Raw genomic sequence first — 15236 nt, forward strand, 5'->3', positions numbered from 1 at the left:
AAGTTACGATTGAAAAACCCTAAAAAATAAGGGTATTTTTGCTCAAAACCCTTATTCCTTTAACACGACCGGGATTTCTAGTTTTCCTCTTTTCCAATTTTTTTCTAATTTTATACAGTTATCGTTCTCGCGTCATAACTTAAAAATAAATGTCTCGAACAGGTATTATTTTTGGATCCTGAAATTTTGTAAAGACGCTCTTAAGTAGGCAACACATTTGGCAAACAGGGTACTCGATTGTCGACTCTATGTCTTTGTTGCTTTGTTGGATTTACTTAACACATGGATTGTGGTTTGCGTAATTAGAATCGTATTCAGTCGAACGGAAGCTGCTGTCAACTTTTATAAATGCAATGATGTGAAATTAATAACATTGTCACACAGTAATATGCTAATTTTGAATTATAGAAAAATGTCTGCTGGCCTTGTGGGTTTATGCAAAAGTTGTACAGAAGCAAATTCAGATTTAGTTCCCTTTATTCCTGCTCTAAATTCAGAATTCTATCCCATATCTACCATAAAGTATAATCCCCTTTGTAATCCCGTGTGTATGTTTGTGTGCAAATTTTGATCTCGGGTGCCGAAAGATAGTAAAAATATAGAGAGATAGAAATAATGTGCGAGACTCTGTCTGTTGTTTCTTTTTTTTTTGTAATTTAATTTAATTTACATTAAAAAATATAATTTGTAAATAATGAAATATAATCAATAATTCATCAAGGTGTTCAGATGTTTGGCTGTTGTTTTGAATCGTTGATCTGAATTATTTGTAGCAGTTGTTTTTGTTCTTGAGTTTGAGTTTGAGTCTGAGTTTGATTTTGATTTTGAGTTGTTTTAGTTGTTGCTGTTGTTGTTTATTGACTTCATTTCTGATCAAATCCATTGTGAACACATATATATGGCGAGATATATACATGCATATATATTTGTGGATATATATATATATTAATAGATTTATATAAATTGTATTGCTTCAGATAATTGTTGTAAATAATTTCAATTATTGTTTAGGGCGGGAGTCACGGGTCAGTGGACACTAGTGGACGTGTGGACACTTAAGCTTCGGCCTCAACCTCCTCCTTCACCTTGGCATCTCCGGGCTTGCCCTTGGACCAGTCGGGTTTCTTCTGCTCATCGGTATTTGGTAATCGATACGGGTACGGATACGGATCATGACGGAATAAAGGAGAGAATGGAATGGCATTAGTAAGATAATAGGCATAACAACGAATGGTCACATACAACATCTGGATGCTCAGTGCCGACACTAAAAACTACATGGTGATCTACATTTTACAAGGTGACGTGTGCTACGAAAAACATCGATATGGTGTGATGGTCAATTTGATACTTTCGATGACGATAAATTGATATTTTCGATAACATTAAATTGATACTTTCGATTTAAATTTTGTAAATAGCTATATCAAATTCACATCGTCGATCGAGAGAAAGTGTTTGACTACAACTACTGACTAAAGACAGCTACGATCGTTGAAAGACAAGGACAGAATATAAAAATAGAACAGATCAGTGTGCGACAAAAGATATAGAGAGAAAGATATAGAGCGGGTGCACTCAGGTGCTCAAGGCAAACAGAAGGATCTGGGTCACGTCACACGCACACACTCAGGTTCTTACACTTTTTGGCTTGCTTTAGCACAGCGGCATCTTTTATCTTTTTCTAAATGTCACAGAAGAGATAGAGATTTAAAGATCAAGATCGGTGTATTTGGTTTTGATCATCGAGTTAAGGCTATATAAATTAGAAATATACCCCCTATATGCGGTAGACCCCCTCTTACCTCCTTCTCCTCCTCCTCCAGCGTGAACTCCTTCTTCTTCACCACCTTGAGCTGGTTGCGGAAGTTGAACTCAGCGGCCTTCTTCTGCAGCTTGGCGAATTTGTTTTCGTATTTGGAGACCTTCTTCAGGGCTGGCTTGACGCTATAGGGGAAAAGGTAAAATAATCGATCAATTATCGGCTTCCGATCGATTATCTCGATTAATACTTACAACTTGCCGCGAAGATCGTTAACTTGGGCATTGAGATCGTTGATCTGTACGGGTGTACCACATCGGATGTTAAGAGAGAGTTGGGAAGAGAGAGGTTACGCGATTAGTACGAGTTCATCGACAATTGTCAATCGGTCTATCGACACATAAAGCTACAGCTACGGGCGGGCAACTATCAAAATCAAAATGCTGCAAGAAGAAGTTCTTTCTTTTCGATAGGCGGGTTTCTTTTTTTTTTTGTTTAGCATGCAAAGGAAACAGGAAACGTGGGTTGCAGACATATAGAGCATACTCTACCATTGGCACTACCACTAAGTCGTAATGCTAAAGTACTAGGTGCTAATACTAGGGCGTGCTGGCGTGCGTGGGTGAGTGAGTGCGAGAGAGCGAGTAAGCGAGCGAGCGGGCGAGCCATACGAGCCAAGTTCTCTGCGTTCTAAACTGCCTAGTGGGAGCGAGACGAGGATATGGTGGTGGTTGCGGTTCGGTTCGGTTCGATTGGTTGGTTGTGGATCACTAGTTTGGCGCTTTTCTTTGCATTTTTTGTTTTTTTTTTTTAATTCAGCTCGCGCCTCTTGTTGATTGAACAGCATAACATCCAAATGTCGATTGCTTTTGCTTTAATGCTTTATTTGTAGTTTTATAGAGAGTATTGTTCGTTTATACATATATACACTAGACAGAGACAGATAGTCAGAGTGATCAAGTGAGAGAGAGAGATAGAGATAGTCTGAGCCGGAGTGAGTGAGACGGAACGAGCGACGTTGGCCTAACTGAAACTGCAATGGAAATGGAACTGAAACTGAAACTGAGATTGAAACTAAAAATTTAAACCCAATTGGGCGACTGGGCTGAGGTACTGCTTAACGGTATTCGTATATATCGTTATCGTTATCTTTATCGGAACGCTAGCTCCTCTGCTTCTGCTCCCTTCGTTTTTTTTTGTTTTGTGTTGCATTTTCTGCTTTGCTTTCATGTTTCTCTTTCTTTCGATTTGTTTGTTCGGCTGCGCACGCAGTTTCGATTGGCATTTTGGCGGGTTCGTGTAACGGTAAACGGTAATCGGTATCGGTATATCACGTTTAGTGTACTAGCATTAAGTGATTCAATCGAGAAGTAATCGACGCTTGGCTTTTATGCTTTTCAACTTGGAACTCAGCTTTGCTTTTTATTTCTTTTCTTTTTTCGGCTTTTCGCGGACAGGAGAGTTATAGAAACACAGAAAGAGAGTAAGAGTGACAGAGAGAGAGAGAGACAGAAAGAGATAGAAAGAGAGAGAGAGACAGAGTGTGAGCGGCAATGGGAACAATTTACACAAACATTATTTACAATGAAGTGCGGTGGCTTGGTGGGCGGTGGACAGTAGAGGGCGTGGCTGATCGGGATAGGTTCTTGGCTGCTGCTTATCGGTCGTTTCGGTGTTTTTTTGATTTGGTTCTGATTTATTTTTTTTTTTTCGTGTGCTGCTGCATGCAAAATGTTGCGTGCTTGCGTGCGTTGCGTTGCGTTTCGTGTGAGCGTGACTGTACTTTTCCTTTATTTTTTTTTTGCTTTTTTAAATAGTGATCGTGTGCTTTTGTGCTAGTGTGCTTGTATACTTTTGTGGTTTTGTTTTAAATTTTGTAAATTGCTATTGTGTTTGTGGACCGGTCTGCAGTTGAGTGTAATGGCGGTAACGCGTCGACAGCGGCACAAACAAATTTTTTGGTTACAGTTAAGAAAGAAAAAAAGAGAAATAACACACACACAAAACAAAGTTCACAAATGGTGCAACGAACTAGTTACATATCTTGCTGTTGTTGTAATTGTTGTGCAATTTACTAATACTACATTGCTGTTGCTTGTTTCTTCTTGTTGTTTGATTTAAGATTTTTCGTTTTATTTGTTGTTCTTGTTGTTGTCTGGGGTGTAGACTGTGTGTGGACTGATGAGCGTACTTGGATTGCCAGTTAACTTGTAATTGTAATTGCAAAAAGGATGTGAGGAGGTGCCATGTGACATGTTTGTTCGTGTTCTTGGTAGAGCGGACTTAACCTCACTATAATACGTTCGGACATAACCTCACTGGGCACGAAAGCTGGCTGAATCGATTTCTCGATGGATTCGATTACGATTGACTGGTCTGGCTTGGTCTGATTGGCAATCCTCGCGTTCTCACCGCATACGTGTTTCCGTCTTGAGTTTCGGAGTTAAACGTAAGTAACAACGGCAATAGGAACTCGAAATCGAAATTGAAATCAAACAGGGAGTAGTACGAATAAATAGTCACGACTGATAGTGCGCCCCATCCACACCCACATTGTATATGCTTTTGTATATATACACGGGCTGGGGGGAGGCACGAGTTGTTGTTGTTGGTTGGTTGTTGTTTTGTGAAACAGTCAAGTAAAACAGATACAAACTAAGAGACATATTGTTTTTTGAGATGCGCATTCAACAATTAAGAAAGAAACAACTTAACTGAACGGAACGGAACGGAAACGAACATGATACTAGAACTCAAATGAATACTTTAGAGAATCAATTCAGATTTTAGTTTTGATACAATTTTGTTGCATTCTGTCTGGGTGAGTTGGTTTTATTAATATATATATTTTTTTGTTTTGTTTGGTTGGTTGTTCTTTTGTATTCAGAGTTTTGACATTTATTGATTGATTGAGAACGATTTGAAATTTTAAATTGAAATTGAAATTGTTGCAGTACCTCCCAGTCTTTTTTCCTGACTTCGTATTCCAGATCCCATTTCTGGCCTTCACAAATATACATACGCTCGTAATACTCTTCGCAAATCTCTTGCAATTCGCCTGCAAAAATATTTGTATTTTTCGGGATTGGATTTTGATTGGTTTGGCTTAAACTCTTAATCGACGTTACGTTCGATTACCACGATTGGTATTTGGTAAAGTTCTAAATCTAGGTATGACTAAATATAGTTATGATTGGATTTATTGTTTATACAGTTTTCTTTTGGTTTATCGCAATAATGGTTATCGATATCATATCGTTTGTTGTTTCGCAGCTTCATTAGATGTTATGTGTTCGATGAGTTTTCATTATTCGATTCGATTGGTTTCTTTTTAACTGTTTCTGTTTCGGAATGTAACAAGAACGGAAAGTAATGGAATGGAAACGGATACGGAAACTGAACAAATCAGATCGGAACGGAACGAAAGCGATCGTTACGGTTTACGTTATTGGCTTATTGGGTTCGCGTGATTTCCATGGGCTTCTCGTTTAGCTGAGACTTATTATTCGGGTTTCGACAATTAATGAAAGTAGTTCCTCATTGATTCTCCTACAAGCTTCCACTCCGGCGGACCGAAGACCTGGCTTGGGGGTTACGGTTACGTCGGGGGCAGACAGTTCCCGGTTTCGATTCCGATTCCGGTTCCGGGCGGATAGACTATATACACGGTCGGATCGGTCAGATCGGTCGGAACTATTTGCCCCCAAGTCCGGACTGTTTGAAGCACGCGCCGATGCGAGAAGATCTCTCTGATTTTGTTTTTGTTCTGTAGTTTAGCGCAGTTAAAACAATATCAAAATTAGGTAAACGAACAGAAGTATCGCAGTAAAGAACTAAAAATATGATTAGGAAATATTTAGAAATGAAATCAAGTAATTAAATCAAGGGCATAATTGTAAAGTAGAGTTATGATTAATAATTGATTTATATATATGTAAATATCTTATAATTTTTTTTTTGGCTTGATAAGAAAATAAGAAAAAAACATTCGATTTTGGTTTCTTTTTTTTTTGTATTCTTTTTTTTTTTGTTTTTTTTTTTTGGGTGCATGGCAAAACTTTGTAAATCTTTGGGGAATTTACCTCTTGGGCCTTGACTTTCTGCACGTGTTCTAAATCAAACTTATCGCCCTCCAAATCGTAAACGCGTTGCCAATATTGTTTGCATATTGTTTGCAGTTCGGCTGCGGTAAACGGTAACGGTAGCGGTAACAGTAGCGGTTACGAAACGGTAAACGTTTGACGTTTTTGAGAAGACGTAACAAGAGTTCGTTTTGTTTTTGGTGTTTTGCGAGTGTGTCGTTGTGTTTGGTGTTTGTTTGTTTGTATGTGTGCGTTTGGGTAACGGATCAGAGAATAGAGATAGAGATATAGATTGAAAGATTGAGAGAGAGAGATAGAGTGAGATAGTGGGGAAGAGAAAAGGATTGACATGGAAGTAGAGAGACAGTGACAGATATAGTTAGAGATATAGTTAAAGATATAGATATAGACAGAAAGAGATAGATTGAAAGAGTGAGAGACAGAGACGACGACAACGACGCATTGTTTGTTTCGATTTGAGTTTGAGTTTGGTTGTTCGTTTTTGGTTTGTTTGATTGTTCGATTGATTGGTTGGCGCGTTTTCGAGAAAAAGAAGGATTAGATTAAGATTTGATTAATATAAAGTTATAGATTGAACTCGATCTTTATCACCTACAAAATGTTCTAAATGTAAGGCAGTGTTGTGTATTCGTTTCTTGGTGCAACATGAAGGGTCTGTAAGAGTGTGTCGGTGTCGAGTGTCTTCTGTTGTTTGCTTAGTGCTTTGTGCTTTGTGCCTTGTGCGTGACTGTACTTCTGGGATGACTGTTCGTGGTTTGGCCTAGCCTCTGGTCACACTAGCAGTAAGCTGCACTTCCCTACCCATAACCATAACCGTTTCATAATTGTTTCTTCTTCTTAAAATATTCTTTCGATTCGTTTTTTGGTTAGTAGAAGCTTTGTATATCAAAAATACTAAAAAAGGTGCACGTGTTTCGTTTCTTGCTACGATAAAAAAGCCAAAAAATCGTGTAGCCACAAAAAGCTTATAGCTAAAGCCGCAAAAAGCAAAAGCGCACAAATATGGTGACATCAAAAATAGGTATTGTCAGCATTTGTTGCACTCGGCTTGGGTTGTCAGTACGAGAAGGCTGCGTGGTTAGTTTCGATCCTCCCTTTTGTTATTTTGGGTCCGATCTGGAAGCTCTCTTATGTTACGGGTTAGCTGCATTGACTAGGACTCTACTTTCTATATGGTATATACGATTTTCGGGTGCCCAAAACACCTCGATATTTTGGTGGGGGCCTCGTTTGCACAGCTCTCTCCCAAAAAAAAGACAAATAAGATGTTAACTACGATTTCTACAAAGTGCTTAGTTTTTTTTCTTTTTTTTTTTTTTTGCTTTGTCCGCCGGACACACACACACACACTATAGTGTATACATATAGCTCCGAAATATTTGCATATATCTTTGGGCTGTGTTTTTGTGCTGATAATTCGGCTAGTGAAGTAATAAGTCTATATAATAGTTATCGACAAGTTCTACGATCTGCGAGCGATTGGAAACTATTGGAAACCGGAGCTGCTTGCCTCATAATCCTTTCTGGCTACCTCGTGCTCGAGATCGTACTTTTCGGACTCCAGTTTCAGTATCTTACTGTGGTAGTCCTTACAAACACCCTGAATAGTATCTGCGGAACGAAGTGTGGTTATCAAAACGGTTCGATCTGTATCTGGATAGGTGTGTTTTGGTGTGAGTGTTTTTTGGGTGTATTTTTTTTTTTTGGGTTTTGTGGGTGAGTGTGTCTTTGTTTTGGTTGTGAAACTAATCTACACGATAAATGAAACCTATTGAAGTATACCTGCATCATCAAACAGAACACATCCTCATATAGAAAGAGACCTGCATTAATCGGGTGAGTTATTGAGTTTTCTGTACAGTTTTTAGTGCCTGGGCATAAGATAACACTTTTCACGAACATTGATAAGAGTGTATTATACAGTAAACAGATTATAGATTGAAAAAGTGAGATAGATATATAGAGAGAGACAGCTGACAGAAGGTGTTGTTTTTTTTTTTAAGTTGTAGTTGTTAAGCGTTAACTTTTGATTTTGATCGAGGATAGACTTAGGCGTATTTAGGTGGCGTATAAAAAATAGTTGGTGGTGAAAAAGTTCGTGTACCTCAACATCCTTGCGTTTAACAACATACTCAAGATCATATTTCTGGTCCTCCAATTTATTAATCCTGTCATAGTGTTGCTTGATCAGAGATTTGAGTGTGTCTGTTCACAATGGGGGTTTTTTTTCGGTTTCGGTTTTGGAGTTGGTATGGGGTGTTGGTTGTGTTGGAGTTGTGGAGTGGTGGGGTGTGTGTGTGGATCGATTGGATTTATAACGGACATGGGTGGTAACGGCAAAAGAGAGATAGAGATAGAGACACATTTAGATACATGTTGCACACAGTGGTTCAGTTCAGTTATAAAAGACAATGATTCCTCTTAGCGACGTCGAGATCCGATATGTGAGGTCGGTGGTAATCCTTTGAGTGTGTGTGGGTGTTGGTGTTGGTGTGGTGTTTATGCATAGTGTGCGTGTATGTATATGCGATAGATGACACTTGTTCAACTTTTAGTTATCGATTTCAGTTTATGCTTATCGATAGACGGACATGATCCGACCATCTGGTTTTTACTGATTGATTTCATTTATCTCGTTTATACGTTTATTCTTCTTTTATGCTTCCGGCTGCCCAGGTGCGAGGACCTGGATCTTCGCACCCGGACCCGGTTCGGTTATCCTGACCACTCGATTCGAGGACCGAGGCTACTCACCTTCGCTGGCATCGCTGAGATTCCTGGGACTGCCGCAACGTTCTTCAATGATGCGTCTACGTTCAGCCGCTTTGCGTTCCTGTTCTTTCTTCAGCTCCTCAGCGGCTTTCTTACGCAGCAGCAACTGTGGAGGGAGAAGGAGGTATATAAGTATTGATCCATAAAGATCGATTCATCTTGAAAAGAAAATTAAAGAGTACTTTCTTCTTGATTTCAAGAGCATTTCTTCTTAAATTAGTGAGAGTGCTTTCGGTTTCTCTACTTTTAGGATCGATTTATCTTGAAAAGAAAATTAGAGAGTACTTTCTTCTTGATTTCAAGAGCATTTCTTCTCGAATAAGTGAGAGTGCCTTAAAGGTATTGGTATTCGTCTTGTAAAACCAATTCAAGGGTACTTTCTTCTTGATTTCAAGATCCCTTTTTCTTGATTTCAAGAGAATTTCTTGTTTTTTTTTTCGTTTCTAATTTTCTCCAGATTTCTCCCGCTACTCACCCTGAGTTTCTTCTTCCTCTCTGGGGTCATGAAACCCTTCTTGGCCTTCTTGGCCTTGGAGGCTTCCTCCATGCGCTTGCGCACCTCAGCACGCTTGCGCTCGATCTCAGCCTGTTTAGCCTTCTTAGCCTGTAAATCAATGAGAACAATTCGCGGATCAGCATTGTTAAGCGACATCCAAAAAAGATCGTGACATAACACAATATCGATTTATATCGATTCGAACACAGCACGGAACTTGGACGTGGACTTGGACTTTGACGTTGACGGTAACGCTGACGTGGCTAGTTAAACGGGCACACACGTACACAAGTGTACCTCCTCGGCCTTCACTTTGGGGTCGTTGGGGTCCTTGGGCGGACCGGGTGGAGCGGCGGCGGCGGCGGCAGCCGGTGCCTTGCCATTGGCCGCCGGAGCTTTGCCATTGGCCGCCGGGGCCGCTGCTGCTGCCGGTTTGGCCGCCGCTGCCGGTGCCGCTGCAGGTGCCGCGGCCGCAGGAGCTGCCTTTTTCTGAAATTAACAAAAAAAATAAATAAAAGTCAATTTACAATTAATTAAGGTTTATAAACAGAGGCGTTGACCTGGAGAGAATGGCCAGTAAATAAAAAAAAAATTAAAAAAAAAAAAAATAAATAAATAAATAAATTATTTTTTATTTATTTCCTTTTAATTATTTCCTTGATTTATTCTATAGCTTGCTCATTTCTCCAGGCACAAACGAAATAAAATAACATTTTAGGGACAGCGAAAAGCACAGAGACATAGACACACACTAACGATAACAGACATGAGACAGTTATCATTATTATCTGTGGTCCTTGAGCGAAAAAGGTGGAAATGGCTGGGATTTCGGGGGTAGCAAAGCGCAGCGATCCTGTGAAAGCAAGAGAAAGGCAATTTGGCGTTTGGTATTTAGGCGTTTTGGGCGAAAGAGGGCAATAGAAGCTTCGGGATCTGCAAAGAACACTCGGCTTACCTTCAACTAGATCCTCGCATAGGGCAGTACCGTCCAAATCACTTCCATTTCCAGTAAACAGTGCAAACAGATCGATCAAAAGCCCGAAAATAAATAACTGCGGAGGAGGACCAAAGGTTAATCCAAGAGTAAGGGTTAAGTGGCGGTTAGCGATACTCACCTCACCTCATCATCAGCCATTTTGATTTGTGTTTTTGGTTACTGAAAGGAAAGGAAAAGACAGCGAGAGGTGAACTCAAGGAACTGGAACTGGAGGTGAATGGTGGGTGGTGAGTGGTGAGTTTGAATGGAAATGTTCGATGACATCATTCCGATTGCCCTATATATACACGGCAATATATGTATATGTATTTATATATATATAAGTGTTCCATAAATTAGTTGCGCTCTCTCTCTCTCCCCCTCTCATTCGCACACGCCTACGATCTACGGCCACAGTGCGTATGCGCAATGATATGCCGCATATTACGTATACGCAGCATTGGCCCATGCCGTATATGGGGGGCAACCCCAGCAAAACACTCATTTTCCCGCTCTTTCTCTCTCTCTCCGCTAGCTTTTCTTTCTTTGGCACATTTACTTTGGCGTGGGCGTCTGTCGGTTAGAAAAGGACGACAGTATTTCTTGGTTTTTCTGTTTTTCTGCCTTTCATTTTCTCTCTTCGATATCCGATATCCGATTTCAAGTGAGTGCCAAAGAATCGAGTCAAGAGTGGTGGGTAGAACCTCTCATCGGATCGATCTCAGCCAGCTGATCTTGTTAATGGAAAGTTACTAACAATCAAAAAACCTCTAACATTGAATTATTAGTAACTGATGCATTTTGAATATTTTGATGGGATGAATGAACCTATTTCTACTTTTTTTATGGCTTCTTTTAGAGATTATAGAATGAGCTAGCATCTTTAAATATTAATATATTATTTTCTGCTTTTCATGGCTTAGTAATCCTCATAACATCTGGTTTTCTATATAAATGGTTAGAGAAGCAAGATCTAATAACCTGTGAATATCCATTTGAATTAAGTAAAATACTATTAAATAGATAGTATAATAATTTGAAGACTAAGGGTAATAGTAATATTCTAACCATAAAATTGGAATACAATGATAGAAATGGATTATTAAGTGCTCCTTAATAATATTTCTGATTAGACTGAGACTTTTATTGTTACGAAAGAATGCAGAAGTATTAGCCCGTATATTGTTTTCCCCATCGACAATACCATATGGCCCAATAGAACGAAAAGCTAGGGGGCTAGGCGTATATTTAGCCCCAGAGACTAAGAATTCGATTTATCTTTGCGCACCTTTGCGAAGGTAAGGCGTGAAAATGTTCGTGTTCTGACAATGGCGACCTTCGGCTGAGTACACTGAGAGAAGTGGGGGAAGAAACGTGAAGCATAGTCTCCATTTAGCATAGATCCATCCCATCGAGATCTCAGAGTGAGAGCGAATGGGATGGCTTCTATTGTATCTAGTATCTTTAACCGATTTAAAAATAAACCTGTTGATAGATACACGAATTTCGGATGCGAGAAATATGGCAGCTATTTATGATTCGCCGCTGAATTTGTTTATACATATGCTCATACGGCGAAAAACAGAAAAAAAAAATCAAATTGGAGCAACGAAATTCAAATCGAATATTAGATCCAAAAGTGCGGAGAGTATTTATCCAGATATTTTTATATAGTCAATATGTGCGTTTGTTTCTCTCTGTGTGTGTGTCATTTGTATGTGTGTGTTTATGTGTGTGTGTGTATGGATTTTTTCTCTCTCGGGATTTCTTATTCTCGCTTTGTTCTATTTTCAGGCACTTTCTGAGCATTTTCAGCTTTTTTGAAATGTATCTTGTATCTGTTGGATACATTTTTAGCTTTCAGCACGCACACACACGCACACACGCACATACACACACACACACACACACTGCAACTGCTTCTTACGCAATTGGCAAGCCAATGAAAGAAAAAAAATGTATTTAAAAAAAATCAAGTCAAAATAATGTTGAAGAGTTTCGTTGCATTTCTTTTTCATTTCTTTTTTTTTTTTTGTTAGCACTTGTAAACTGGTATTCACTTGAAAAAAATAGCAAAAAAATAGTTGGTACAAGAAGAAAAAAAAAGGTTTAAAATCCGCACACGATTTTTGGTCAGGTCCAGATATATGATATATGTATACCATATAGAGAAAGGATTGAGGATTGCACATGTTTGTTTTTCATTGCATTTGCAGTTTGCATTTTGCAGTTTTCTGTTTTCCATTTTCTATTTTTCCTTTTCGGCTCGGTTCTTGCATTGTTATTTGGATTTATTTGTTGTCGATGATGCTTTTTTTTTCTTTGGATGTTGCTCCGTGTTGCTTCAAAGCACTCACCTTCAAGGAATTAGAAAAAAAAGAAAAAAAATTCGGCTGTGCTGTCGATCACACGAATCGGATGATACTGAACGACACAAAAAGACTGAACGGTCCGACGATCCACGGCAGACTATATTCTAGCGGCCAGCCTTCCAACGGATACAGATACGGATCGTGGATCGTGGATGGATCGTTCGGCCATCGTTCGGCTGTCGTTCGGCTATCGTATCGCTGGCCGAAGCTGGCCGCCCACCTGCCCACCGTCCTTCGCGAACGGGCGAGAGCGAGAGAGAGCGAGTGGGGTTGGGTGGGGGGGGGCCGGGGGTTATGTATCTGGGCGTGAGGTCTAAAAATAGCACCCCCCCAAAACTGACCGAGCAGAGCCCAAAATCGAAATGGATACCGACAAAAAGTGTTCGTCGGTCTGCCTGCCGTTCGTATCCCCCGATCTTAATTCCTAATTCCGAACTGCAACCCTCGTAACCCCCAAAAATACCGGTTGGAGAATCTCTCTACTCGCTACTCTCTACTCTGTATCCGCATCTGTGTTCTATGCTTGAAAAAAATAAAATAAAAACTCGGAAAAAACCGTATCGTATCTGCAGTCTGTGTGTTCTGGTGTAAACGGAGCCGCTTGGAATTCAATGCAATGGGATAAAAATAAGTTTTGCTCCAGTTGGGAGGCTACTCGATGCGATGGCAGTGCAGTCGGTCTACAAGGAAACCAGGGACGGCGACTGCCTGCAGCCCTGAATAATTCTGGGGGAAAATCCAATAAACAAATTTGTGAATTAATCTTTGTAGAACAACGGTCATATAGAAATAGAAATTTATAAAATATTTATTAAAATTAGGTTTCCATTCTGCATTAAACATTTATCCTGATAAATAAATGAATATCTATAAGCATATACATTTAAAGACATAAGTAAATATCAAAAGATTATAAGGGGAATTCCCTATAAATTGTATTCAATTTTTAATAGCTTAATGGGTATGTCCAATTTTAGTAAATAATAAAAGTAAATTCCTTAAATCCCATTGATAAAATAAAAGACTATTTAAAAGAAGTTAAGGATATAATCATCATATAGTATAGATTGTAGTAAATATTCAGTGAAAATATTCCATTAATGTTAATTTAAAGGTTTTCTTGAGACCCGGCCCCTTTGGACTTGATCTAGAAAAACTCTTTTAACGATCTCCTTCGTGTTGTTCGGCTATTTATCTTGGATGTTGTCCGCTGACATAACTATAAACTTTCGGATAGTGAATTTCCACACATATGGCCGTACATATAGCCTATATCCGTCTTGTTAATATCAATGTTTTAGCTGAATTACTTTGGCATCGCCAATCTAAATATAATGTATGTACAAAATATGGCCAAATATACATATATTTTCGCTCACTCTTTACCTATAATATATATATATATAAATTTATATAGATGGTAAACTCTGCGAATGACGCTGCAAACTGAAAATCACGCATACGCCGCGTAGGCCAAACGCCTTGCAACGTTTGTTGAAAGTAATTTTCGAATTTCGCCGAGAACGAAACGAAACGAATAAAACGTTTCGATCACGAAGCCGTGTCTATATATGGGACGTTCCATATCAACCCGGCCACCCCCTTTTTTGATTTTTTTTGTATGTGGACAGTAACACATTGATTGCAAAGCCCCTTGCTTCCAATATTTTACCTCATACCCATTTTTTCAATGTTACCACTCTTTCGCCCGTATATTCGCGCTGAAAAGAAAACACAAAATCAGTTTTAACCTGCGAACGAAAGGCACAATCGGCATAGTTCAAAAGCAGAAAAATCTGTCTTTCGATGGCCGATTACGAGAAAAATAATGGATTTTATTAGACCGTAGATGACCAAACGATAGCGTTTTTAAGGTCTAAAAGTAGGATTTCGTCTAAAGGGCCAGTCTGCAAAAATACCATCATATTTTTCTCAAAAGCCCCGAGTTTTAACGGATTTTATGCCACTGGTTTCAATGTGGGATCTGTCTTGAGGAATTAGCTATGAATTCTTTTCATTGATTTGTTAATTTTTTCCAAAGCATATACGATTATTTTATATTACTTATTAGCTTTTTCTGACAGTTAACTACTACAAAAACGTACAAAAGAATTCATAGCTGATTCCTGAAGAGAGATCCCACTTTGAAACCAGTGGCATAAAATCCGTTAAAACTCGGGGCTTTTGAGAAAAATATAGTGGTATTTTTGCAGACTGGCCCTTTGGACGAAATCCTACTTTTAGACTTTAAAAACGCTATCGCTTGGTCATCTACGGTCCAATAAAATCTATTTTTTTTCTCGTAATCAGCTATGGAAAGACAGATTTTTCTGCTTTTGAACTATGCCAATTGTTTCTTCCGTTCGCAGGATAAAAATGATTTTGTGTTTTCTTTTCAACGCGATTATACGGCGAAAGAGTGGTAACATTGAAAAAATGGGTATGAGGTAAAATATTGGAAGCAAGGGGCTTTGTAATCAATGTGGTACTGTCCACATAGAAAATAAAAAAAAAGGGGGGTGGCCGGGTTGATATGGAACGTCCCATATATATATCGTATATGAATTTAGATATACATAGACGCGTATATATGTACGTTACGATTCTAAAAACTTTCTGCAGAGAAGCAAAAACAAAATATTGTTGAAAATAATGTTGCTTCTCCTAGCTTTTCTCGTTGTTTTTTTCCCATTTCCCATTTTCTATTTGCTATTTTCTTTTTTCCCCTTTGTATGTGGCTTGTTTTCTAGCTCTA

The 15236-nt window shown here is 39.0% G+C and overlaps 1 protein-coding gene across 7 annotated transcripts; it reads right to left on the reverse strand.

Moving 5' to 3' along the window:
• Window positions 1-632: 632 nt before the first annotated feature.
• On the reverse strand, window positions 633-12619 carry wupA (wings up A). Of its 7 annotated transcripts, none has more exons than XM_017155695.3 (9): window positions 12467-12619; window positions 10254-10289; window positions 9113-9241; window positions 8620-8743; window positions 5845-5945; window positions 2017-2060; window positions 1806-1947; window positions 1642-1684; window positions 633-1127 (listed from the first exon to the last, which is right to left on the reverse strand). In XM_017155695.3, coding segments are annotated over exons 2-9 (600 nt in total). In that variant the 5' UTR covers window positions 10269-10289; window positions 12467-12619; the 3' UTR covers window positions 633-1125. The 7 variants fall into 7 exon arrangements, with proteins under 7 accessions (XP_017011184.1, XP_044252112.1, XP_017011182.1 ...); XM_044396177.2 differs by lacking the exon at window positions 5845-5945 and adding an exon at window positions 4720-4820 and having other exon boundaries at window positions 12467-12618; XM_017155693.3 differs by lacking the exon at window positions 5845-5945 and adding an exon at window positions 7970-8070 and having other exon boundaries at window positions 12467-12616.
• Window positions 12620-15236: the final 2617 nt, after the last annotated feature.

The sequence above is a fragment of the Drosophila takahashii genome, chromosome X (genome assembly GCF_030179915.1).
Source record: "Drosophila takahashii strain IR98-3 E-12201 chromosome X, DtakHiC1v2, whole genome shotgun sequence".
NCBI classification, from domain to species: Eukaryota; Metazoa; Arthropoda; class Insecta; order Diptera; family Drosophilidae; genus Drosophila; species Drosophila takahashii.

Coding starts and splice junctions, on each gene's coding strand:
- wupA (XM_017155690.3), bottom strand. Junction 2,061..4,719: donor TCAGGAAAAAAGACTGGGAG/GTACTGCAACAA, acceptor ACACCCGTACAG/ATCAACGATCTCAATGCCCA. Junction 1,128..1,805: donor TGGAGGAGGAGGAGAAGGAG/GTAAGAGGGGGT, acceptor ACCGATGAGCAG/AAGAAACCCGACTGGTCCAA.